Raw genomic sequence first — 27,017 nt, forward strand, 5'->3', positions numbered from 1 at the left:
CCCCCCCTTGTCCCTGTCTAGTTTTATCCGTCATTTAAACAGAACTCAACAATTCCAATTTTACTCTAGGCTGTCTAGGAATGCAAAAAAACCCAAAACAACAACCCCACAAAAGGCACCACTTAAAAGCGAATTGTATCAATGTCTTCAATATTAAGATATGGAATGTGGTAATATATTGAGATATGGTGTTTTACTGAGCATTGAAAAGGACCGTGAGGTTGCTGAAGGGCCCAACAGTAACACTCAAGGAGTCTCACTACTGTTTTTACAGCATATTTCTGTAAAGGAAATAAGTTAATAAAACCCCAAAGATGTACAATTTCCCATAGCCTTTGACTAATGCTTTAAGAGAAAGAACATTTAAAAATATATTCTTAACTGAAGGTGAGGGGATTTCCTTAGGAAGAATGCTTTTAAGGGGCCTTGCTCTGAACCTGTGACCTCAGGAGGCAGTTGTTTCCTAACAGCGTGAGGAGTGTCTGTACTGGGGAATGAGAGGACATAGACAGCTCCATCCCTCAACCCACAAAATGTTTTGGGGTTTACCTGTCTTCAAAGGTATTTAAGTGCTAAAGGCTCAGAATCTTATACGAGTGCCCTCAATTGCCTGATTTGCTTGGCAGCCACCCTCTTTAGGGTAACAGGAGCAAAGGAGCTGGGCTGCCCCACTCAAGTGGGTCCCCGTGGAGATGCTCTGGGTCTGGAAGATGACTGGCTTGACTGGTGCAGGTCAGGCTTCTCCCGTGGAGGTCACTGGTGTGTAAAGCTGGGCTTCCCCATTACCCCATGCTGGTGAGGGTGTCTCAGGGTCCAGCAGTGCAGAGTTGTCTTACATTATGCTGAGCAGAAACTGCTGAGTCCCTTCAGCACATCACCCACATGGGTCTGGGGGGCCAAAACCAGGTTTGGCCAGAGTGATTTGTCTGTGTCTCCAGGGTCCAGAGGTCTGACTGCAGAACTGAGACATTTGTGTGAACTGGCAGCATGGTGGCCCAGGCTGAGTTCAGAGGAGTCCAGTTGGGAATCTGCATCTGTGGTCTGGCTCGGACTCAAGCCTGGATAAAATGTGGCTACTGGGAACTGACTGGTTGAGTGCACTCTTGACAGTTCCATATGGTGTTTAGGTGCATAGCACAGGGTCTGGCTGGTTTGGAAAATTTGGACCTGAGTGCTTTTGTCACTTTTGAAAAGGGAAAAAATTCCATGCATGTAGTAGAAATTTTGACAGTAGCACCCCATTTATGTAGTGAGATCTCTACATAGACAGTTAAGGTCACTCTTGCACTTTGATTAGGCTGTGAATTGCTAATAGTCAGATTTATTTTCATTTCCATGACCCTTACTAGTTTTATCCTGTGGTAGAATGTCTCATCTGAATAATCTTCTCATATGTATTCAGTTGCCTTTCAATGTCCATCTTTAGTTTGCAAATGCTGAATATGCTTTTTTTTTAGGAAATTAGGTTGAACTAAACTTGAATGCTTGCAAACATTTGAAAGATTTACAGGTAGCAATAAGATATTTATCAGACTTACCATCTCTGTGCAGTGGTTTAAGGCTTCCTTAAAAGTAGGATGCACAGAGAGGTACTGTAAAATTTTAGACAAAGGTTATAATTAATAGGTAGATATATATCCCTACTCTATAAAATAATCAGTACTTAATCTTTTTTCTGGGTTGTAATTGCCAGGAAAGTACATAAGGGACATAAAACTGTATGTTTGTTACAGCATCCTAGTGCTCCAAGCACTTTTTTTTTTTTTTTTTTTCCCCCCTTTCTTTTTAAGGGGAAAAAAAAGAAAAGCATTTATAAAAATTAACCATTTTAACAACATTTTTCTTTACTGTTCAAAGAATTTTTACATTTTTCTTGATTGTTCCCCAATGCCTATACTCTGCCTCTGTTTGTTTTATGAGTAAAATCTGAATGACACAAGGGTACAGTTTCCATAAAATTAAGGTCATATGAGGTGGAAATAACAGCCTAAGATCAGGAGTTCCTTCATTTTTACAGTCCTTTCTTTTGGTAACAGGAAACAGCTCTAAGGCAGTTTTCTTGTACTACGATATGTAGGAATGTTTGCCTTTATAGATTATTTGTGTGTGTGTGTGTGTGTGTGTGTGTGTGTGTGTGTCTGCATGCCTATGTGATGGAGAGCTGCATTAGAAATATTTGGGTCTGGCTTCTAACAAGAGAGCTCTCTCTCTAATGTGGTCATTAGCTTTACCACACACTTGTATGTATTGCACAACCATATAGCAAAGTTGTAAGCAGATATTACTCTTGATTTCACAAAAAGGGAAAATTAGATTCATATGCTCTAGTGGGGGGGGAAACTTCTGCTTCAGAGTTATGATGAATATTACTGGTTGTTACAAGGACATCCGATTCTCTAGATAAGCTGAGAAAGAGTGCAGTTCTCATCTGAAATGTAGTAGATGTATCACCCCTCACCACTTTCCCCCCCCTCCAATGTGCCTTTCTTCCAGGATACCTGCTATGAGAAGCCTTCACTTCCCGTTTGCCCTTGATCAGCTGCAAACCCAGGCAAAGGTATCTTCCTTTATTCAGCTGCCTGTACTGATGGTAAACATGAGCTCTTGCTGGGTACGTCAGACCTTACTTCCTTTTTCCTTTCATTTTTAGCCCAGGCTTTTGTAGCTTCTGTTGTTCAGCTGACAACTTACAACCTATAATAGTGGTGGTGGCTGACAAAGACAGGCTAAGCTTACTCTTCAAGGGAGCATCTTTTCTGTACAATACTGGTTTATATTATTGTGTATTACCTTATTTAGTATCATTCTATCTATTCTTTACCATGATCATCAACTTTCAATGGTGCTTTAGTTACTATGACCAAAGCCTCTGCTGTGCTTCAATTCCACAGAGCTCTCTATACAGAGGGACAAGCAAGCATAGTGAAGGGAGTGGGTAGTTTTTGTAAAGGTTTTTAAAACACACATTTTTGTACAGTCTATTTTAGAAGAAAGGTTAGCATCAAGAGTGTCCGCCTTACGCTTAGAATGGGCAGTGATGGGGTTTCTGGTAACCCTTCATTCTTTTCATGATCTTGAACTCCACTTTGAACATCTTGCATTCTATCCTTGGCCCTTCCTGTGGAGGTATCCACTGTTCCAGGTGAACAGACCAACTCACTCCTTTGCTGCTGAGAAAATCAGACACCTGGAACTTAGTTTTGTGGCAGATCATCTTGTTGAGAAAATTATCTGTACTATTTTGTAGTAGTATAAGGAACGTAAGTCCTCCAGGCTCTATGCTTAATCTTATTGTTGTGGTTCAGTCAAGAAATAGCAAAGGCAGAAAAGTATCTGCAACTCGCAGTTTTCAGCAGCCCCTGAATCTTGGTGAAAATGCTTTGCCTCGTTCAAAAAAAGACTATCTCCATGAGGTAAAGGTCACGTTTCTGTCAAACCACTGGATGTTTCTTTAAAATTTCACTGACGTACAGAGTAGGAAACTCAGTATGGCTTCAGGATTGGCTTTTCTCTTTGGTTAATTGACAAGCAGGTTAAACTGTGTATGTATAGGAAAGAAATCTTTCTGTATCTTATGCAGAAAGAGAAATCCCTTTCATGGAGGATTCAGACATTGCCTAAAGTTAAATTTAATTCCAGTTTGGACCATATTTTAAACACTGCAGTGTTTCAGTAAAAAAAGTAGTGATAGAAACCAATGGGTGGGCAACTAGCTGGAGAACAAGGTGGCCTTATTGTCCAGAAAAATGGTCTGTAGTCAAACTTCCTTGCCACTAAGCTGTGTGGAATTGACAAATGTGATGGAAGTGACGTTCTGCTGGAACTTGTATCTTTACAGGCCTGCTGTAAAGCCTATTTTTGTATTTGCTATTGTATCAATTCCATGAGCATCTTCAAGAAAATCCAGTGAAACAGCATAAGAATATATGTGAGTAATAATAAAGAATTGATTAAATCGCCATCTAAGACCTCATAAAGGAGCTGTGGCATTTCTAATTTTTTTGTAAGGAGGGGAGAATTTATTGTGGGTGGTCTTTCATTGGTGGCTAAGCATTAAGCCACACAGGGAGCACAGAAACAATGGGTGGGAAGTTCCTTGACTCTTAGTACATCTCAGGCAAAAACTGTCTGAGTCCGAACTAAAATCAAAGTGGTTCACTAATTAAGGTAGAACTGGGTATCAGTATCTTCTTCCCTGGGAAAGTCACTTCTGTGAGTACTACAATGTATTTCAGTTCTGTATGAAGTGTGGGTAAGAGGCACCCTCACCTTTAACTGTTTAGTTTAACTCAAAAACATGACAGCTGGCACTGACTCTCATATTGCTACTTCTTGATCTGGGGCATCTGAACCTGTTTAAGAAAGATACAAATAAAAATGAGGATAGCAGCCAACCTATTTCTGTGTGAAGCAGTAGAGAGTATTTTAGCTTGACAAAAATGTAAGTGCGTGGGAGCAGTTCTCATTCATGCACGAAAAAAGAGAGGACAACAGCTGTAGACAGCCAGCGAGTAATGCTTGTGTTGAGAACAGCAGGCTGCCTTGTTTCAGCAGAATGAATTCCTAATGCCCTAAGTGTGGTATCAAAGTATAAACTTAGAACTAAATCTCAGAAACTTCCTGGACAGCAAATCTGTCTTCCTCTCCAGAATACTGGAGTCCCAAGCTGTTTTGAGCACTTTCAAAATTGCTTTTTTTCAGTCTCCTTTATTCCTTGTAGTGATCTTTTCTCTCCTGAATAATACTTACATGGCAATTAAGCCCTTTACAAGTCACCTAGGATCCGGTACTTTAAGCTGCTGTCTTTGCATTTTATTAAATTTTCTCTAACTCATTTCCTTATTTTTCCCCTATGGAAAGCCCCTAAACAAACAGTTCTGCAGTGGACAATAAAATAATTTGAATGGCTGCCATCCAATCTGGACTTTCTCTAGATAAGTGGCTTGGGTATGCACAAGAAGCAATGAAATTTTTATTATTCAGTTATGTATGGTGTAGCCAAAGGGGTTTTCCTCTTCTGAATGGGGGGAGTGGGGAGGTCAGGTAAAAAGATACATATGTGATTTCTGCTGTACCCCCACAATTTTCCACTGGAGGTTAAAAGAAAGGGTTCCCCCTTCAATTTTTCCATTGACTACTTTTCTCTGCCTCCACAAAACATTTTGTTGTGCCTGCTTTGCTGTAATGAAAATGTCATTACTTTCATATCACTAACATTTACAGGAGCTAAAAATGAAACAATATAATTGTTTGAGTCAAGGTGGCTGTTAAGCTGGTGTTAACAGGAAAGGAAGAGCCCATGTCTTCATCTCCATTTCTCTGGAAGCAGCAAGGATGCTGTTCCCCATCAGTATCTGTAGAAGGCAGCTGTTGCTGTAGCAGACAGAAGAGTGCATCCCTCCCCATGTGTGCTTTGGACGTGGCTGTTGAGAGGTGCTATATGAATAGCCCAGCATGGCAATATATGTGTGTGGCTCAGAATAACTTCATTTAAAAGGTTTGTAAGCATTTTGTGTTTTATTCTGGGAACAATTCCCAGAATAAATTGGCATCTTTGGTCACTTCTTACCTGAAAGGCTGCACATTATCCCATGAGTTAAGAGAAGGTACCTGACCTTAAAGGCTTAACAGTCCTGGCTTTGCCTGGACCTGGATGAGGAGAAATCATGGAGAAATTCCTGGCCTCCCTGGCAGAAACCACAGTCGTGCAGCTGAACGAGTGATGGATATTAAACCCAGGAACAGTACACATGGAAAATTTAATTTAGCCCCATCATTGTTGCTGAGCTGACAGATGATGACAAAATGACAACAACAACCCCCTGAACTATTTCCAGTCCTGTGGATATTAAGAACGTTGGTCAGTTGAAAGTCAAAAGCTGTGTTTGAGGGCAGTGAAATCCAAAAACATAGATGGCTGAATTTACCATACTCTGTGTGAATGCATTGGAAGAAGTAATGCTGTTCCCTTGTTTCTCAGTCAACCGGTGGAAAAAACATTTTCCCTCAGAGGTGTATCTCTTGGCTTTGATTTCTTTTGCTGTTTGGGCACATGCCACTTGCCTCCCGAGACAGTGGTCTAGATGTTTACTACTGAGCTTTTGCTGATGGGTTGCTTTCAAACCTCCCCTGTGGAGGCTGTTCTGCTTTTTATAAATGCTTATATAAAACTAAACTATGAGAGATCAGAGTAAGAAAATGACCGATGTGGAGCTGAGTGAATAGAACGCTGTTTGAGAAGTGGAAGATAGCGGTGCCATTGGTGGTTTTGTTTTGGGTTTGTTTTTTTTTTTTTTTTTTCCAATTTTATTTATTTATTTTAACCAGATAGACAGTAAATCTGAACTCTGTTGGGAAGTGGGTGAACCATCAAACTGAAGTCATTAATATTTTATTCAACAAAGTAACAGTAAATACTTCATATGTAGTGGAAGGCTCTTATTGCAAAAGACTGGAGAAATCACCTTGCAACTCCAGCAGTTAAAACATTTATCCAGGAGGTACAAACCCATTTAAACTCCCTGCAGGGAAAGAGGGGGAAAGAGTTGAACCTTGATCTCCCACATCCTGACCCTGTCCTGTTTCCTCTGCTATAATTGCAAATGCCTCCAGAATAGTATTTTTTTCAACAAAACTGCAGTGAATTGAACATGAATTTGTGAATGATTACTGTCTGTGTGCGTGTGAGAAGCAGAGTGTAAATGATTTGACAGAAAAAGATCCACCCTGCTCTACTGAGCAGCTGTGATATTTCTGCTAGGAGGATGAAAATGCTCTCAGGGCTGTTAGATCACTAGTATTTCCAACCAAGACAAAAGGAGTCTCCTAAAAATGTTGGAATGGTTTCTGTTCCTTGGTGCAAAACTGCACAGGTTTTGTTGTCATCAAAACTGAAACTAGTACAAGAATCAGACTTAAAGATCAAGCTTTTTCTGAACATACTGATCATGAATCTTTCACTTCTAGGTAACAGTGTGGCGATGTTAATTTTTATCATCTGTGAAACTTGATTATCAACTCCTGTGTGGAGTGGACTGTAGCCTGAAATGAATAGTATACTTCTGAAAATGCTGTATCACTTCTTGTTCGGGTGAAGGGAAGACGTTTCTGCAGTCTCCACCTCTATACGCCCTCTTCCTCAGACAGAAAATCAGATACGATAAAATCTAGTGTTTCTATTTGGGGGCAGAGCTGAATGTCACTTCTGATGAGGAGACTGTAGCTGGTTGAACTGAGCTCCGATTCTGTAGGGAAACCTTTAGAATAAATTCTAATTAAAAAGCATTCCTAGAAATGGGTCCCTGACCTATCTGCCCCTTACAGTAAATTATTCTACTAGATTAATACTTGTTCTATACCTTTTGAGTTGATGCAACTTTTCCACCATGCTAGACCGCCACTTTTCCCACAGAGCAGCTTTTGCTGGTGTGTGGGTGTACCATTGTGTCACTGTTCCATGGTAATCTGAAGAACGAGAGGGAATCCTCTGTGGTCTCCTACAAGCAGTGCTTTCAAGTAGATCTGTGTGGGCTGTGTTTGTTTGAGAGATATGAATATGCTCTCAACGTTAGAATGACTTTAAGAAAGGGGTTTCCCTAAGCCTCTGGGGTGTAGGTAAAACCTTGAGAGAGAGAGAGATATATATATATATTTGCCTGCAAACCGCTTAGTTCTCATCTGATTCAGAGAGCCTGTATTGAGACTAGTGCATCCTAACCTAGCAGCACGGACACGAACACCTTCCCTAAATATGGTGAGTAACTTCTGCATCAATTTGAAGTGCCTATCAGTGAGTCTCTGCCTAGCCTCAGAGTGAAGTCATGCCTCTTCTCCCTTGTCATCTACCAAAGAGGCCTCAAATCCAAAACCTGATTTTTTTTATTTTTTTTTTTCTAAATGACTTCTTAATTTCTTCATAATTTTTATATGGAATAGTTATAGCAGAGCTCTTTTCTTTTCTTGCACAGAGCTGCACAATGAAAGGTACGGGAATAGTAGAAGATTATCTCCATATAGAGCATTTAAGGCTATGTCAAACAATTATTTTGTGATAAATCTAGTGATACAAAGATTCAGTGAACCTGCAGTGGGTTTGACTCACATTCTTTCCTTCTTCTGAGACCTTTGGAAGTTTTACCTGTTCTGTAGAGTTTGGGATGTTCCCTGTGCTATTGATTCTGACTGGAGCAGGCACAGGATTCCCTTAACTGGATCTGTCATTAGGAGATGGGCCCTTCATGCACATCTGCTACAAATTGTTTCTCTGATCCACACAGCATTTGAGGGTGTGCTAGGACTCTGGGCTAGGTGTTTTGCTTGCCTTGTTGCTGTAAATCAGCATTAATGCTTTGTCTCAGAAAAAGTTTTGATGCATTCCAACCCTGAGTAAGGAATACTTGGAGCCACAGTATTATAAATTTCAGATTAGTAAGTACAAATGAGATTGAGATGAGGACTGGTGAGATGAGGTTTGTGTAGAGGGAGAAGAAAACAAACATGCGTCTGTGTTTTTCCCCTCCTTGTTTTAACTACTTTGATAAAAACATAAAACTGCATTACTTCTATCCATTTCAGTGAGAACCAGCAGTGTTTGCTGGCAGAGGGCTTGTATACCTGTTGTGCTAGAGCAGCTGTAGGAACTTCAGACCACTCTATCTCCCCTCGTTCAAAATGAAGCAAAAGTCAGTAAACCTGTGAAGTTACAAAATGCTCACAGTAAACCATTTAGAAGCCTGGAGAAAGCTTTGTAAAAGGTCTTCTTCCCTTGACTTGCTTCTGCATCCTTAGTATGCCATGATATGCTGCCAGCATAGTCGGAATTTCTAGCAGCAGTGGTACTGCATTTCCAGAAGTGTGAGTATGCTAGAACACGTGGAGGGCAACAAGCATTTCTGACTTGCTTAGGATTGGTGCTCCTGCCAGCCAAGCAATGCCAAGGTGGTTTTTTGCAATTGGCTTGTTAGATTGTTTCTACCTTTCTATGGATTCTTCTTTCACTTTTTTTTTTTTTTTTTTTTTTTTTTTTTTTTTTTTGTCCTGCGATTCTGAAGCTTGTCTGGAGAGCATGAAATTTAAATAAAATAGAGCTGCATTCCTCATCTAAATCGGATCTTTCTTACCTGCTCACTGTTAAACTTCTGTTCTTGTAGTTGCACAACTTTTTGTAGGTAGGTCTGCATATATCTTGAATTCTTTTCTCACAGCCTTGCTTCCTTCCCAGCCACGTGGGGCCTGTAATTGGAGCGATCTCCTTTTTCTTACTGTGCTACCTCTGTCTGCTGCAGAGGCTTGATTCCAAAGTCATTGCAGTTGATAGATCCTAAATATTTTCTCTCTTGGCTTGGATTGCACGAGGTCCATCTTTCCTATGGCAACATCACAGTTTCACTGCAGTGGGATCTCCATTAAAAATTGTTCAGATACTGCCTGTCTTGGGCATTATCTATGAATATCACAGATCTTAATCTTTCTTTGATCCTGCAGCATTTTTCCTTTTTAGTTCTGTATTTTATCTCTCAGCAAGTTTCCTGTCTATACTTTGGCAGTGAATAATAATAAAGAGCCATTTTTTTACTGCATAATTTAAAGTTGACATTTAATGAATGCCAAAATACTTCCTTCCTATCTTGCCCCTCTCCAAATAATTTGTTGTGCTAATTAAAGTTGGATACAGATCGTGAGAAAATACCGTTGGAAAGGCTCATGCAGTGCTGTTCCATGAAATATGCCTAGTTTGCAAGTGTTTTTCTGAAGGGCTGTATACTTGGCAGATTTCTATATATTTGACAGATCTGTGATTGCTTGATAAATTAATTTTAAACAAATCAATGATATTTATTGTTGAAGCGTTTATTTTATCAACATATTTTGAACTTTTTTTGAACTGATTTGTGTTCTATTAACAACAACTTGCTTTCACAGAAAATGCATAAAATAGGTATGCTCAAAGCATCATTGACTTGGCACCCAGACTTACGTACAATAATTGGCTTTGGTTGAACCTAAAATTTTCCAGTGGAGAAAAGATCTCTTGTAAACCTATTAAAAATAAGGAGTGTATGTGCAGTATCAGTGACAGGCTGCATTTAAATATCAGATGGACTTGAAAGTTAAAATTTGTTTCAAAACACAGGAAAACATTGGGAGTTTGTTTAGGTGACATCTTTGGTTGTCATCATACATGTAGCAATTTTTTAAGATGTTGTAAACATCCCCAAAACGTTCGAATTCTCCCAACTCCCAAACTCATAATAATTAGAGTTTGTATGGCCTCTAATGATGGAAGAGAGAGGATGACTATGGGAATCCAGAGAAGTATTTAGGGTGTTTTGAAGTATGCTGTGTGTGACTTTGATGACTTGAAGTCATAAATGTCCTCTGCTCACTTCTCACGCAACTCTTTTGCATGTTGGAAGTGTCGTCATGATATACTTTTGGCACTGAACTTAAGCCTTTCAAATTAGCTGTATGCTTTACACTCACCTGTGCAGATGTCCATGTGGAGGGACTGACATGGTAAACTCTTAGAAGTCTGCCACCTGAGCCCTGGGCATGACTGTTCTTGCTTTTTGATAACATTTGTACTGCTGATTTCTACTTGGGTAGAAGGTATTTATACTCACTGGGGAATAATTTTCGCAGTTTTAGATGTAGTTGTTCATTCCAAAGATCTTCAGAAATTGCTAAATGGACTGACTTCCAAAGAGAAATATGCCTGCAAACTGTTTTCTCTCTCTTTTGATTTAAGAAAAAAAAAAAAAAAAAAGAAAAAAAAAAGAGGTATATTGATTTTTAACAAGCTGATCTAGTGTGAAACGATGTTTTGTACCCACTGCTTAAACTAGTTTGTGTGTGTCAATGGAAGCATTTTCACACAGGCAGTGGTGGCAGATCAGCACTTGTAGGACTGAAGCAGCAAGCACTGTCTCTCTGTGCGGTCACCCTGCTACATCCAGCACAACAAAGCAAATGCAGAGATTACGCTGCACATTTTCCTTCCCTGGACCAGAGCCAAAGAAGCTGCAGTGCAGAGCCTCTCTGGAGTCCCATCTGCTCTGTGTCGAAAGCCAGGCATTCAGCTCTGAGTAGAAATAGTGTGTTCAGCCTTTAATTTGGCTCATTCCTTGGTCTGGTCCACTTCAAGGGCTTTCCGCTGGTTTGGGTTTTAATTTGCTTCAATTGCTACGTAGTTTGAGACTATCTCAAGAAGCTTAAACAGACTGCTTATCAAGCTGTGGATATCACAGTTCCGTGGGAGGGCATCTGTGAATTAAGTCCTTTGTGGTGATTGTTGTTCCAAATCTACTGTTACCCTAAGCAAGGAGAATTGTACTTAATGGTGAGATCAGTTTTAAGTGGTCGACATTAAATATTCCTGCATCACACAGGGCAGGCACCAGTTTCATTTTTTTTCTGAACCAAATCGGGCAAGACAGAATGGACGAACCAAACAACTCTCTATTTTTGGCAGAAGTCAAGCTTCAGATTTTAAATTTTGGTTAAAAACTATCTAATATTGAAGTTTCAGCACTTTATCAGGAAATAACATCAGGAGCGAGTTGGCAGATCGTGCTTGGTTTGTGGCTTTTTCTTATAGTACGTTTACATGACTGAAGCTGCATTTTCAGCAAAGAATGCTGGATGCAAAAGCAGGAAGGCATGTAATGCAATGGCTGCTTCGAGGCTGGCTGCACCACACACTAGAACTATTATGAGTACCAAAGTTGAGAGTATCTAGGTGAGAGGAGATCCCAGAAATGTTCTGTTTGACTTCTTCATAGGAAAAAAAAAATCTTATAGGCTTTAGTCCTGTTTCAGATAACTTTCAGTGAGTGTTGCTTAGGATCTCTTTCATCAAATGCTTTTTTGTTTCTTCAGTTTTGCTTCCATTTTGATCACATTTACGGTAAGAATCTGTCTCTCCCTCCCACTCCTCCTACACAACAGCCACACACAGATAATGTGTAACCTGCTGGCATGTTTATCAACAGCATTTATGATCATGTCTGTTCCACTTTGTTTCGGAGCTGTTTTGCAATATGGGTAATACTTAAATGAGGTAAGTTTACTTGGCACGGCTGTGACAGGCCCTGGATCTTTCGCAGTGCAAAAACAGGTGTCACTGAAAGGGTAACTTGTTAATGGCTTTATTCCTTATAATTTGCTAGTATGTATTTCTATTTATTTGGCATACTATCTGTTTTCTGCTTCCTCCACTGTGACAGTATGTCTGTTTATGGTGGTGGTCTGTAAAATTGAATCATTGAGCTGATTTAGACAGGAAAAACAAAACAAAGCAAATTTTGCCTTCTCTGCCTCTTTTAGGCGGGCTCATTTCTAACATTGGTTTTACATTGCATTCCTACAAAATATTGCACCTCATATTGTACAACTCAAGGACAAGTGAATTACAGAGTGGGTTTGGGGAAAATGAGCAAATGTTTGGGAAGACAGGATGCTCTTAAGCTAGAACTAGACATGGAGAAAGGAAAAGAGAATGGGACGGAGCAGTGCAGGATTAAACATTTACAATACATATGTTTATGAAATGCATTTAGGATAACATTTTCAAACTCGAGTGTGATGAGTGCCTTGTCTGGCTGTGATTGTTTTTATAATTAAGATTTCATTAGAACTAGTGAGTCTTGTCATCCTTGAGCAATGATTTTTTTTTTTCTCTCCAAATGTGTTTTTGCATGTGAAGAACTTACTTGTTTTTAATGCAAATTAATACTCAAACCAAAAAGTGCTTTTTTGGCCTGTTTGGGTATATCTGGGAAGTAGTTAGGGCTTGTATCACTGATAAATTTCGTGGGCAAGCACAAGGGAGTTTGGCTTGCTTTTTACTAAACATTTTCAATTATTGCAAAAACCTATAAATCTGTGAGCAAAACTGATCCTGTTTTACTTTAGGGTGTTCCTGCTCTTAAAAGCCTTAACATAAAGCAGAAAATTTATGTAATTCTGAGCAATCCTTTACATGACCGTTATAACCCCCTATTTTCTACAGAGCCTTAATTCTTTGAAGGAGCTGAATTTTATCCATCTTGGCTTCAGTTTGTCTCATCTAATAAAAACCTATAGCATTAAATTGCATATTATAGTTGTAAAAACTTATGGTTGTTTTAATAACAAACACTTGCACATGGTACAATAACCTAGTTTCATCTCTTTTGTTCAGATTCATAACTGTAATTTAGATTTAGCACAATCTTCTGCCAATGCATTGCAGTAAATTTTTTGTTGTGAAGAATAGAAAATTGTTTAAAAAAATAAATAAGAAAAAAAGCCTTTCAGAACTGACACACATTACCAAAAAATGCGTAAGAAATGAAAGGCAAAGCCATTGCTCTGTATCAACAGTTCCTTGCACATCAATAGTTTGGGAAGCAGTGGAGGCAAATCAAAATGGGTGGCAATGCTGCTTAGCTGGCACTAGCCTGACTGTGCTCAGCCGGGTGGATCATGCCAGCTATCACTGCAAATAACTTTTATTACTTTTTCTCTTATCTTGTACTGGGGAGAAGAAGGTGGATGTACTCCCATGCTACGATAGCGAAATGGCTTCTGATAGCTGGGCTGTCATGTGTAGACATGCGTTAAATGAAGGTGCCCAGCACTGAGGGGCATGCTGCAAAATCTGCATATGACTAAGAGTCAGGAGATGTGTACAATGGACCTTGTCGAGCCCCTCCCACCCCAGCAGATGTTAGCAGCAGGACTTCTGGAGAACTGCTTGTTTATGCTGGCTGGGTGTGCAGCTGGGCCACGCAGAGATTTGGGAATTGTCAGCTTTATCAGCAACTTTGCTGGCTTGGCAGAGCATGCCATGGAAGACCTGGAGCACCCACTGTGCTGCCCCAGAGCAATCCCCAGCAGGGAGTGTGCAGCACCCCTTCCCTGCCTGCCTCTGAATCTGTCTTGCATCCTGTCACTGCAGAACCAGCAAGTGACGTGTCTAATAAAGGTCGCCTCCTATGTTCTTTGCTGGTTTTGTTTTGTTTTGTTTTGTTTTTTCCCCCCAGTTTTTCAGAGCTTTCTTTGTTTCTTTCATGAACTTTGCAAGCATAGGTATCTTCAGTAATATCCAACCTGTAACCCTTTAACATGGCCTATTTTTCAGCACATGGGTTGCAGTACTGTGTGTAACTTGGCAAATGCATCTGAGCATGCTGAAAAGTCTAAGCCTAGTGGGATGAATTAGAGATGGAGTAGCAGTCTGAATTCTGTGGTGGATTTTTGTTGGGTTTTTTCCTCTTTTTTTTCTTCAGACAAATACGGTCAAATTTTTTTCAGTCATTTTATTTTTTGTTCTTTCAGTGGGTGTAAGGAACGTTCATTCTAGGTCAACATTTTTCACCTAAAAGCCAAGTTTCAGCACTCCAAAATAAGGCTTAATTCTCATTAGTACCCAGTGTCTGCAGCTCCCATTGAAATCAAACAAATACAGCTTTCCATACGTGTTTTTGTTATGATTAAACAGACACTCATAAAACTCAGACAAGCTGGAATCAAGTTTCACATGAAACTGAATTGACATTTTTTCTTAATAGGATCCTTGTAATTAGTGATTACCAGATGCATTTAAAATGTGTGAAATGCCTGCAGGAATGGGAATTAAGAAGGGGGAGGGATGCCAAACACCTCAGATCTTCTCCTGGCAACCTTTCATTTTAAATTTCTGCTCTGCACATAGATGAAGCAGCATGGTTTCTATAAAATGTTCAGCTGTGGTTTCACATTAAGTTGATGTTACCAATAAAGAGAGTGACTTGTAATTGAAAACTTATTTGGTTATAAATAGCAGGTTTCGCTCTTGATGGCTTCCCACTTTATTTCAGTGGTCACGTTGCTATCCTTACGATAGGTGTTATGAAATCACTGGGGTCAAGATAAACTCTAACCTGCCCATGTTCTAATTCCAGCTACTATTGTAATGCTATTGTTTCTCATTTTGATCTAAAGAGAATAGTATGACTTCTGGGCTCCTTTTCCGATGAACTAGAAACGTCCCACATAGCCTGAAAAAACATACCCACGGCTGTTACCAGCCTGCAGCACAGGAGCAGAATGACTCCTCTGGATGAGGTGGTGTTGGCTCACGCTTTGTACCATCTGTTTTCCTGCTTGTGATGGAGAGATTGTGGTAACTCATAAAATTCAGAAAGCTTACTTGCTTCCTGTTTGAAGTTTTCGTCCTAAAGAAAATATATAAATGGGGACTGCTTACTGTTACCCCGATGCATGTCCTTTTCTCTGGGAAGGGTGTGGGGTTTTTTTCCCTTCTCCTTTCTCTTTGGAAGTGCATTGCTGGGCAGTAGCTGGTCCTGAGCAGAGGGAAGCTTGTTAAGAGTGTGTATAATTCTTGAACAATGTAGTTATGCACAATAACTCACACACGGCTCCTTTTCTCTCCAAGTGATCTAGATCAAACTTATTTCTCAGCTTCTCAGATCCAAAGCAGTATTATTACTGGACCCTTCCATGAAGCACATGAATTTTCTGGTCAATGTGAGGACATGCTTTAACTCTATAGACTATTTAAGATAATTGATTCTTTTAAGATGAAGAATAAAAGCCCTTTTTGCAACACTTCCAGTGTTCTGTGACTGCTGATAGCTTTGATTCTTGGGGAGATTCTTGCCACTGTACGTAGGGACTGTTATGGTTTCTACCCTTGCAAAACTGTCCCTGACAGAGTGGTAGACTTAAGAGAGGATGATGCTGGGAAGGAAGAAGTAGATTCTTGGCTTACTTGTCAGCCATTTATGGTATATGAAGAGGACAACAGAAATTCAGTCAAGGCATGGTTATTTCTTCTCACTGTAATAATATATTTATTTTTTTTTCCTAGATTGTTAATCTTTTTATTTCCCCTTTAAGTCTGATTTTTTTTTTCCTCCATGTTTCTAATAGATTCACTCTGAGCAGTTCAAAAAGGGGAATAAAGATGCAGAGGATCATCTAGAATTGTGCCCCCATCAGTGTGTTGAGATGGAAAGGTATTAACTATCTTAATTTTATGTGGAGAAACATATTTTATTTTTATTTTTAAAAAAGTAATTTACATTACATTATTGTAAATACATAGTTGAGTGTTTCCTGCATATGTTGATCAATTTATTTTCCAGAAACCCAGGTTAATATGTTTTTCTGCTTTAATCTGTCCTGTGGAGATCTGTATCAGTTCTGTTTTAAATAAGTGAAACATGGAAATTTTTTGTACTGAGAAGAGCAAAATCATAAAGAATAATGAAGATTGGAAGGGACCTCTGGAAATCATCTGGACCAACCTTCTGCTCAAAGCAGGGCTAGTTAGGTCAGGTTACTCAGGGCCTGTCTAGGTGAGTTTTAGCTGTCTTCAAGTATGGAGATTTCACAGCCTCTTTGGGCACCTGCTTCTTCGCAAACTAGTATTAGTTTTACTGATAATGGCAGTAAAAGAGGTTGTACTGTAGGATGTAGAGATAAAGAGGTCATATTATGGCTACAGCCTCTAATGAGGCTGTGGTGATGGCAACCCCTTTCGAAGACTGTTAGTGAGTAACAAGGAGCTTTAAGAAAATGAATAGTGATGAGTATTTCAGTGAATACTGCTGTTTTCAGCAAGATAAAAAAAAAATAAGGAGCTGACAGTGATTAACAGAGCTTTAAGTATTACATATAGTGTGTCGATTTGAGAGAGAGAGAAAAAAATCATTTTAAGGTAACTGTAGACTGTTTGGAGAAGCTTAAGAAATAATACTCTATCCTCGTTTCTTCATCTAAGAAGCATTTTTTCTCAGGATAGTTTTTCATAAAATAACCAGATTTGAAATCCCTTGCAGACTAGGATTTCCCATTTATTCAAGACATTGTAAGACGCTGCCAGTGCAGTTTGACTCCAGACTGCCTCTGTGAAGGAAGGGAGGCACCAGGTTCCTGTCTGGTGATGGCTTTCCTGGTGAAACTGGCTGCCAGTCGCTGGCAGTTCAAGCCCTGGAGCTGTGACTCAGTCCTGCAACGAGCTTCCCCTGTCTCTCAGCTTGGCTGCCTAACAGCTACACAGTGAAGAACTTGGCTTGACGAAACAGAGCTGGTTGTCCTCTGTCAGCTTCTGTATGTTAAATTTCTTCACTGCATTTCCAAATGGTGTTCATCTGTTTGTTCTGCTTGCACTGTTAGTAGATCACAGGAAGTATCTCAGGTCTGTGTGGGAGACACTAACCCAAATGAATCACGGACTTGTTTTCCTCCCAAGGGTGCAGCCCAACTGTGAGACCAGGTCAGTAAGGCGTTGGTGACACATCCACATCCTGGCCAAGGCTGAACTAGGAGGCAACATGGGCTGTGCATAGGTCTTGCTCTACTTGTGGTGATGCCTGATTCAGGAAAAGAATGAATAGTGGTGTAAAATATCAGTTAAAAATGCCAACCATGTAATTGCATCAGAATTGCAGCTTTCCACAGAAGCAAGTACATATAAGATCTGAATAGACTTGTGCTCAAGCTGTGTTTGTGGAGTGAGCAGTCCAACTGTATCTGTGGGGCAAGCAACCAGTCAAAAAATAAAAGTGCCTACTGAGGCTAGTACAGTGTCCTAAAAGGGGTGCAAGCTTTTCTAGATATTGCTCTTCATAGAAAAACAGCAGTCACTTGAAAACACCTAGATTTATCTCCCGTCTTGTTTTTTTAACTCAGTTTTCATTTATTTCAAGGCTTTCCTGCCATCTCCTACCAGCTTTCTGCATGTGTGCACTTCAGTGGGTGAATTCATATGCTCAGAAAGCACATGGTACTTGGTGGCTTTGCTTGACCAAGCTTTCCATTTGATTGGTTTTCATGGCAAAACTTCAATTCACTTGGCACTAGTGATCCACAGGCAACTATATGAGTCTTGGATGATGAGTTTGGGTGACTGTGCTCCATTTATTGCTTCTCCAGAGAGACAGTCATCTGTAACTTGCTCATGGCTCATTTGAAGCCCAAACAAGAAAGTTGATGAAAATCATTTAATTGGCTTTCCTGAAGCTTTAGTTCAGCTCAAATGCTGTCCATCAGGAAGAAATTAAATTATGGTCTTGGATCTTCTGCTTAACTATACTACCAAGTGAAAGGGGAATGATGTTATTTTTCTGACATAGAGGCCGTATAGGGTACAGAAGTGAGGCGGCAGCATTGAAACCCAGTCCCAAGGGACAGGAACCTCCAGGCATGGAGGGGAGCACCATGTGATCAGTAACGTGTCATTTAATGTGAACTAGCTAGTTGTTATTGTCTTGCATGTTGTGTATTTGTTGAGGGGAATAGTCAAAGACTGGGAGACACTAAGTGCCTGTAAATCAGTAGCTCTACTTCTCCGTTCACTGAGATGGGACAGATTATAGGTGCAGCTTCACTTAATCACTGGGTCCTTTTTTTTTGTTGGCTTATTTTCAGAGAAACCAGATGTGTTTCCATTAAGAACATGCACCTCTTTTGTTGTTGTGATTTGTGTAATTCTTAAAATTAAGCAAAACTATTAAAGAATAATTGTTTCTGTTCACATTAACAGCACACAGCTTCTCCAGATGTGGCATTTGACAGCCAAACAGCTGCTGGCTATTAAACGTGCCTTAAAAGCTCCATTCCTTTGTCGTAAAGGGAACAGAAGTGTAGGGACGTTTATGGGGTGATAGGCAGATGTTTTGGCTACATCAGATTTGAGCGAAAGTTTAAGTGGTTTCTCTGCTGTAGTCTCGGTGCGTACATGTTTTAACGCCTGTCATACACCTTGCCTTATGGAGCTCTTTTCTTGGAACTGGAGTGAGATTATTTCTAATCTCACACTTACCTCTCAAGCAACACTGCCAGCACTTTTTTTTTTTTTCAACATCTGGGACGTCTCACTCCAAAGACAATGCAGTTCTTCTGCTAGGTGGATTTCAGCTTCTGCTGGTGGCTGCCTTTTCAGCTACACTTGTGAAATACTGAGTGCATTTTTTTTGGTGAAACTTGAGTTAAAAAATTAAGTTGGAAATAATTTGAAATAATGTGTTTCTTTTAAAAAAATTTTCTTTTTAAGTATATCCTCATAATCATCAAAGGCAGGTGTTCTTTTTGTGTTTGTGCCAGTGCATTATGCTTTATGCCCAATAAACTGTTTTTATAGTTGTACATGTGAGGTGGAACGTAGAACTAGTGGAGTTCAATTTCAAGAGATCTTGCTCAAATTCCCAAGCCAAAACACTGAGCGGAGATCCACTTGCTGGGTGTTGAGTACTGGAATAGCACCACCGATCCTTAGGGAGCTGCACCACATTGTAACTATTCTCTGTCAGCTCAGAATCTACTAAACTTGTAAGAGTTCATGAGGCTGCAATTTTTTTTTTTTTTCTGTAACAAAAGTCTTTTTGTTTTCTTGGCAAAATTTTGTTCTTCCCATTGCTTGTTGGATCGGAAATTCTTTGTCATTTACTCTTAACTGGATAAGAATTTAATATAAAAATCTCAATGCATTTACATGAATAAAAATCTAATAATTCTACAAAACTGAAAGAGAGCAAAAATCCTGTAAAATCATATGCAACATAAAAGAATAGGCTAGTTCTACAGATAAACTGTCATTTTAAAGAATTATATGCCTAATTTTATTCCTATTTTAAGTCTATTTCTAGTACAAATGAAATATTATGTAATCCAGGTCTCATTCTCTCTCCTATATTCTAAAGGCCTTATTCTGAATTGAAGTGCGTTATAAAAAATAGGGGAGATGTTAGCTGAAATGGTTTGCCCTGAAATTTACCACCAGCTCATCCTCCATAATTCAAATGCAGAAATTTCTTTCTTTCTATGAATCTGTTCCTTAGGCTTAGCAAGCAAGAATCCTACGTCTTAAATGCCCACCCAAAGGGATGTAGCACGTGTTTAACCCCTAGACTCTGGAATTCATTTCCCAACAAAATATGACTCCGTGGTGTTGGCGTCTGGCTGTAAATCCTGGCTTAAAATCTTTTTTCACAATTGTTTATGGTGTGTATTTGTGCTTTCACCAATAACAGGAGAATGATCCCAGCACACCAGCCTTGAAATGATTATTTCAAATAGAGTTATATGCCTTTGGTACTAACATTTTGCAATAAATGCCTTGGGACATGTAGGTATGTCCATAGTTGCCACATAACTGCTATTAGTAAGTAATAATGCCAGTCTCCAGTGAAAGCCAAGGAGAGCCAAGAGCTCACAAATGGTACCAGCTGCAGAGCAGGGACTCTGCCTGGGGCTAGTATGTGGCTATTGGATAAACATGTATATCTTGGTCATCAATCTATGCTGCTACAAGCCCAAAGTGTGTGGCTCGTCAAAAGAACATGGGGCAGGCCATCAGGAGCTGAACTGGTTGCTGCACTGTTATGAAAGTGTGTATTAGCAGGAGTTGTTCTGTTCTCTGCTTCTTCTCCTGACCAGGAAGAGATGGACTGTAAGGAGGAGCCCCTGATGCTATTAGAAGCCACAGGTGTCCACACCTTACACTTCCTTTCTGGTGCCATCATATTCTGGCTTTAGGGATAGTTTTGGGCCAAAACCAGGTTTTGCTTTGTTTCAGTTACATGCAATTCTCTGTGCATGTACAACCGGCACTTCATTGCCTAACCCTGTGAGGACAGACAGACCAGCATGGTTTATTTAGCTGCGTGGGATTGATCTGTGTGGGAATTTCAGTCCCATTCACATACAAAGCATGTGCTGCGCACAATTTTTGTTCTGGGTCCCAGCAGAAAAACTGTAAAAAGCATGTAACCATTTATAAATAGTTAGCTATAAAAAGTCGATAGAGCCTAGAAATTGAAATGGTGCAAGATATACCAAGGAGCCAAAAATGAAAACCATTTTAAAGGCAGCTAGGTGAATGTATGGGAGAAATGAAAATCTCTTTAATGAGGCGCACAGTTAGTCTCTAGCAATGAAATCTTGCATGGATATGGCAGTTTGCAAACCAAAGCAAACAAACCTGATTTCTTATTCTTGGATGACATGGCTACAAGGATATTGGCTGCTACTTTTCAGATATGATACAGAAATTGCATAAGATTGGGATCTCTCCTTTATCTGAAAGCGGATAAAATTTATGCTGGGAGACCAGTTTCCCTCTTTACATCTGTAGGTTCTGCTTCCAAGTGAAATATCCTAATTTTCCCCCCAAAAAAGAAATTTAGCAACTAAATCAAAGTTTACAAAGATGAATTGATATTCTAATCTTTTACTGGCTTCAGTATTAATCATAGTATGCTATGTAAGTAGGATGAGTTGTGTGGGTTTTATACCTTCATATATTTAGAAAGCTTTTGCACATAGAACAGATATACTTTGTCCCACATGACCACATGAAAATGCTTTTAGTATTCTCTGATGCTTAATCTTACAAACCATAAAAAACTATCTCACAAATTTGAATGGATTTCATTTTTCTGATTTTTTTTCTCTGCAGGGATTGCCTATTTGCATAATTTAATTATTAAAGCCCAAAATACATAATTTTAGAAAATGTTGGCAGCAGCATAGAACAGTAAAGATATTAATGGTGCAGAAACCTGCCCGTGAACTTCACAAAACCAAAAGTAGTTGTGAAAAAAATTGCTTTTTGCAGAAGCTAAATGCTGTGTGCCCTCTAGAGCTCACCAGGAGAAGCTCAGGTAATCATCAAGAACTGTCTTGTTCTGGGGTAGCTCCTAGTCACCAGTATCTTGAAGACATATTCAAGCACTCGGATCATCTGTGTGCTCTGAAAGTCTGGACTGTAAAATGGATCTATGCACCGGGTATGATTAAAGTTTTATGTCACAATAAATATATCCTTCCAATTAACAAAGTGGCTAATATTAAAATACAGATTAAACAGAGTAATAGTTTCTGGTCGAAGACTTGAGTCTTAAAAACTGAGGGAGAACCAAATGCATGGAGAAATCCAGTCAATGAAGTAATTTTCTGACTTTCATGATGATGTCAAAACACAGATATTATGGAGCAGCAATTAATTTGTAGGGATTTGAGTCTTTTGCAGTTCCCTTTCTTTTACCCAAGTACAGCTGGCTCCTGCTCTTGTCCAGATTCTCCTAAGCCCAGAAAGGAGAATGCAAAGAGACAGGGTGGAAGCAGCCAGAGGTGAACATCATTTACAAAGCACCATATAAACTGTGGGGAGCAGAGGAATGAACACTTCCTGGCTGAAAAGAAATATTTAAAGCCAATCCACCATCTTTGTGGGGTATTTTCCAGCTTGATTCATGCTCTGATTTCAGGAGTCTGTGGTCATACATCTCCTCTCACTGTGGCTGAACCAGCAGCAGATATGAATGCAGGCTGCCTAAATATTTGCTGCTGCACTCCTGCCAGAGATTGCTGCCCGTATTTTACTGCCCTCAGGACTGCACCTAGACACTGCTCCTTTATTTTGAACAGTTGTTTTAGTCCAAGATGCTTTATTTGACTTAAAAGATTTTAAGAACCCCTGACTACTTTGACAAGGCCAGGTGAGTGAGTTGTGCTGGCAGCTGGGGATAGTAATTTGCAGTAGAGAGGTAGTGAAGATGGAAAGTGGCTGTGGCTGTAGAGGAGTTAATCTCGCTGGCTTTGCTGCAGCTGGAGCAGGATGTGTGACTGCTAGCCTGAGCAATGAGCAGAATACCCTTTACCAGAAGTCACTTGTAGGCCAGAGTGTTTTTTTCTCAGCTAAGCAGTAAGCTGATTGCTCTTCTGATCTCACACAGGAGGTGTGTGGAGCAAGAAAAGAGGAGAACAACTAGCCTACCTTTGGTTGGTTGCCCAAGCACAGATAAAAAACCTGAAGTTTTGAAAACTCAGGCTGAAAGTATTGGCCTGTGGTTTTAGCAGCTCTGTCCAAAATCCTTCAATATGTCTCAGTAATGTTTCACCTGACTTTACTTAACCCCTCCCTTCCTTTCGTTGCATTTCTGGGGGCTCTAAGGAGGCCGCAGCAATAATTTCTCCCTTACTGGGCAAATATAATTGCATGCACTTTACCTAAAACTGCACCACGAATGACTGTTTATGTGCTGTGGTTTTTCAGTTCTTCCAAGCATCCTCAAAAGCACCGAGTGCTCTGCAGAGTGTATATCCAGTTCTGTTATACAAAGCAATCTCAGGCTGTGTTGGGCAGAGGAGTCCAAATGAGCTGAAGATGCTGTTTTCTAGGGAAGTGCACTTGGGAGAAAAGGGGTGCTACTTATGATGCAAAGTTTGCATTACGTAGCTGATTAAAAAATGAAGGCTACTAGCAGAGCGCTTGTTCACACTGCTGCCTGAGAATTTATTGTCTGGGAACCTTAACACAGAATTGCTTTAAAAAGTGCCACTCACACTGGTCTATCCAGGATTTTGCAATATCTATCGAGACAGAAAAGGACTGGATTTCTTTCGCAAGCTGTTTTCCTTCTGTAGATTTCTTCACAAGCTGTCCCGTGGTGCCCGTGCTGCCCGTGCTGCTGGGGCTCACCTGCCACCCACACGCAGCTGAGGCTTTGAAAACTGCCACGAGTATTCAGAGCAGCTGCAGCCTGCTGCACCGTCTTGAGGTTCATGAAGATGTGCATCGAGAAGGTCTTCCTCTTAAATAGTCATGGCTTTGAAAGGGAGTTATGGCCAGTTAAAGTGGTCTGACAAAAGATCACTCTCTTCAGTTGGGTACTCTGTTTCTTTGAACTTGCACTAGTTGCTATATTGGTTATTAAAAAAAAAAAAAAAAAAAAAAAAAAAAAAAAAAAAAAGAGGCTAAAGGTTAATATGAAGCAATATCATTCTGCATAGAAAAAAATCACGTGATGTATTCTAGTGCTTCAGGACCTTCCAGTGCTAAAAACCCTTGGTCTTGATTCCTTGTGTAAAAGACCTATTTCCCTGTGCCATAGGTTTAGCTCTCAAAACACATCCAGGTATCTTGTTTCTGCCATGAAACTTTTATTTTTGGTGCAGGCAGACTTCATGGCAGCTCTGAAACTTCCATGAAATTCCAGCTTGTCCAACTACTAGGTATCAAGTCAAAAAAAAGCTCTTGAGTTTTAGTTGTTCTTATTTGCTATCGTTGGTATTTTATTGTAGAACCTCTGCAAATGATTTTGCATTCATGCTTAATGAAAATACATTTCTGTTATAGTCTGTGTTGTAAATAATGAGAATAAAATGAATCATTTCATGTTATTAGCACAAAATTCACCACACTTATTTACTCCTATGATTAGGATAGACGGGTTTGTTTATTCGATAACTTTATCAATTGCCCTTCAAGACTTTCCTCAGAACCTGCAGTGCAATCCCTGTGGATCGTCTGTGTAAACTGCAATAACTGATAAATTCTTACTGCTTTCAGTTTTCTGGTAGTCAAAATGAAGAATTTAGTATTTTCTGACTAAATCAAGAAGTAATCTTGCTATAACAGGTTGGTAATACTTCTGAGCCTTGCAGTTTGCTTTCTGGGCATGCATTACTTATATTTCGAGTTTGTTTGAGCTGACTAGGAAATGAAGGTCTGAGTTTGCAAAAGACATGAGTATTTGTTGAAGACTTGGGTTGGGTCTATGGCTTTTGGGGTTTGTTTCAATTATGCCTCAGTGCATTCCCTGCATGTCACATTCCACCGTTACAGTGTGTCAGGTGAACATCCCTAATTGATTGTTAGTTCTGTGAATTTGGAGCAAGTCCTTAAGTGCATGTGAGTCCTGTGTGCCCTTAGCAGAGAGACTGAAAGAGAAGAATTTTCCCACCAAACAAATATAATTTTAGTGTTCACAACAGCAATTTTTACAAGATATGAATATTTTTTAGAAGGAACTTTCAGGAAAAAAGAATTGAAAATACATGTCAAGTATCTATTATGAAGTGTTGCAGAAAACAACATGTGCCATCAAAAAACTTGGTGACCCGAGCATCTGATTTTGGGGTTTTGGAGTTCAAAACCAATTTAATCATTTTGATTGCATTTTTGTTAAAGTTGAATATAAAATTCTTGAAACTGCAGGTGGGTGGGTGCAGTTGAGAGCACATGGCAATCTTCATATAATCCCACAAAAGGTTGACTTGGATTTTGCAGACATAAGGTAGTAAAATTCATAAACACTGCTTGTTTAGATATTTTAAATTAATTTCTGCCACAAAACACTTGGAGATTGCCTGTGTGACAATGCTCTAGTGCTCTCTGCATACCAGGAAGGAAGGTAGCAGGAGCTCAGTGTAGGACGAGCTCTGTTGTCTGCATTGTCACATTCAGAAGATAGATGACAAAATTTACCTTCTCTGTGCTTCAAGTTTTGATGTAAAGTTTAAAATTGCTATTTCTTTCTAAGCAGGTGTGAAAGCAAAGAGCTTGATGTTGAAATAAGGAACCTGATAGAGAAGAATAACACTTACCAGTCATGCAAGGACCCCAAACCTATTGCCCAAGAGAGACCAAACTCTCAGAGAACTTCGTGTTCCCTTAAGGTAAATGCAGTCTGCTTTTGCAACGTTTATCTGCCAGGAAAGAACATTCAGGCGGTGTTCCCTGGGTGACTGGATTATGCATGAAACTTTTTGATTTCTGAAACGATGCAATGAACTTGCTACATGTGGTTTTTTTTTTCCCAATACAGCTGTTTTCTCTTATGAGGAAGACTGAGTGAGAATGTATGTTTTACAGTGCTTTAAAAGGTCAGCTAAACCCACTGATTATCCAAAGTGCCACCCTCTGTAGCCAGCTATGCGTTTTGGATAATACAGAGCCACAAAACTGTATACCCCGAGAGCACTGATATTTCTTTAGGTTCTTGTGTTTGGTAGTTCTGATTTAATTGGGGATGAGCGGAGGTGGGGGAGACAAAGATCTTTGGAAGTGTCAGAAAGGCTTTTAGATAAATAGGAAGAAAAAAAAAAAAAAAAAAAAAACCACCTGCCACGATGGTCGTCTTTACTTGCAGTGAAGCAGCGGTTAACAAGCATGACAGAAACTTGCTCTAGGTTTCCCTCTCAGTTTCCCTCCTCTCCCCTGAAATAGCAAGCTGCTTTTTATCATGCAGTAGGAGGACAAAAGGGAATTCCTGTTTTCTGCAAACTGGGAAAGGGAAGAGAGATGTGCAGAGGAGATAAGTGATTTAAGCCATGAATGCCATCCAACTGCAAGGGATGACACACCTGACTGTGAGACTCCACTATGGGGCGGGGGAAAGAAACCTCTGAAGGCTGCACCCCAGGCATGATGCAGGAAATTGGTGAGGAGGTAAACTAGAGATGACTCTTCTATGAAATCTGAAATTACACATAGCTCCTTTCACATGTAAACCGCTATCTCCAAAATGACTCATGACCTTGGGGCATGAAGCTGAGCTGAGCCTGAGGAGATGTCCCAGGGTGAGACTAGTAGGATTAGAAACAGTGAGAGAGAAGCCACAGGAAGGAACGGGGATTCCCAGTCCCAGGGGAGGGATAAGCATGGTGAAACAGAAGTCAGTGCAGAATCAAGTAGCACTGAGCTATGAAATTACGGGGCAGAACAGCAGTTGCAGTAGAAGATGCTAGAAGTATGTGTATCGGATTGCGTGTTTTGGAAAATGAGGTAGTATTTAAAAAAAACCCTAGTATACTTTCAGTTATGAATGTTATAAAATATTAAAAAAAAAACGCCAAACAGAAAATGTCAGTTTGTGAAATGAAAAACTGACATACTTAATGATTTAAAATGAAGGGGAAATTCTATATATAGGGATCAGGAAAATTAGGAAAAAGTTAATAATGAAACAAAAGTGTACCTTTTCCTGTAGTGTTGGTTGTTCATCAGGAGGTTATTTGGCAGACCCAACAAGTCATTTTTATTCTGTAACTTTTACTTTCTGAAGAGTATAAATTGCATGCTGCAAAATGACATTTCATTCTGAACTTAAATCACTTTTTGAGACTGGCATCTGGAAACAAATTCCTTTTTCACCAGGAATTTTTTCCATAAAAACGTATAATAGAATTGTGGTTTTAAAGGCTAATATTTGAGAGGATGAAAATGTAGGTCTGCAGAATGAACT

The 27,017-nt window shown here is 39.7% G+C and overlaps 1 protein-coding gene across 1 annotated transcript in view; it reads left to right on the top strand.

Moving 5' to 3' along the window:
* The window catches only part of TNIP3 (TNFAIP3 interacting protein 3), an 82,919-nt gene that overhangs the window by 16,180 nt on the left and 39,722 nt on the right, over positions 1-27,017 (top strand). The window contains exons 3-4 of the mRNA XM_026847889.1: positions 15,916-16,001; positions 25,317-25,449. Of these exons, the coding sequence (XP_026703690.1) occupies positions 15,916-16,001; positions 25,317-25,449 (219 nt within the window). The remainder of the gene's footprint in view (positions 1-15,915; positions 16,002-25,316; positions 25,450-27,017) is intronic.

The sequence above is a fragment of the Athene cunicularia genome, assembly GCF_003259725.1.
Source record: "Athene cunicularia isolate RWA chromosome 4 unlocalized genomic scaffold, athCun1 chr4_part2, whole genome shotgun sequence".
Taxonomy (NCBI): Eukaryota; Metazoa; Chordata; class Aves; order Strigiformes; family Strigidae; genus Athene; species Athene cunicularia.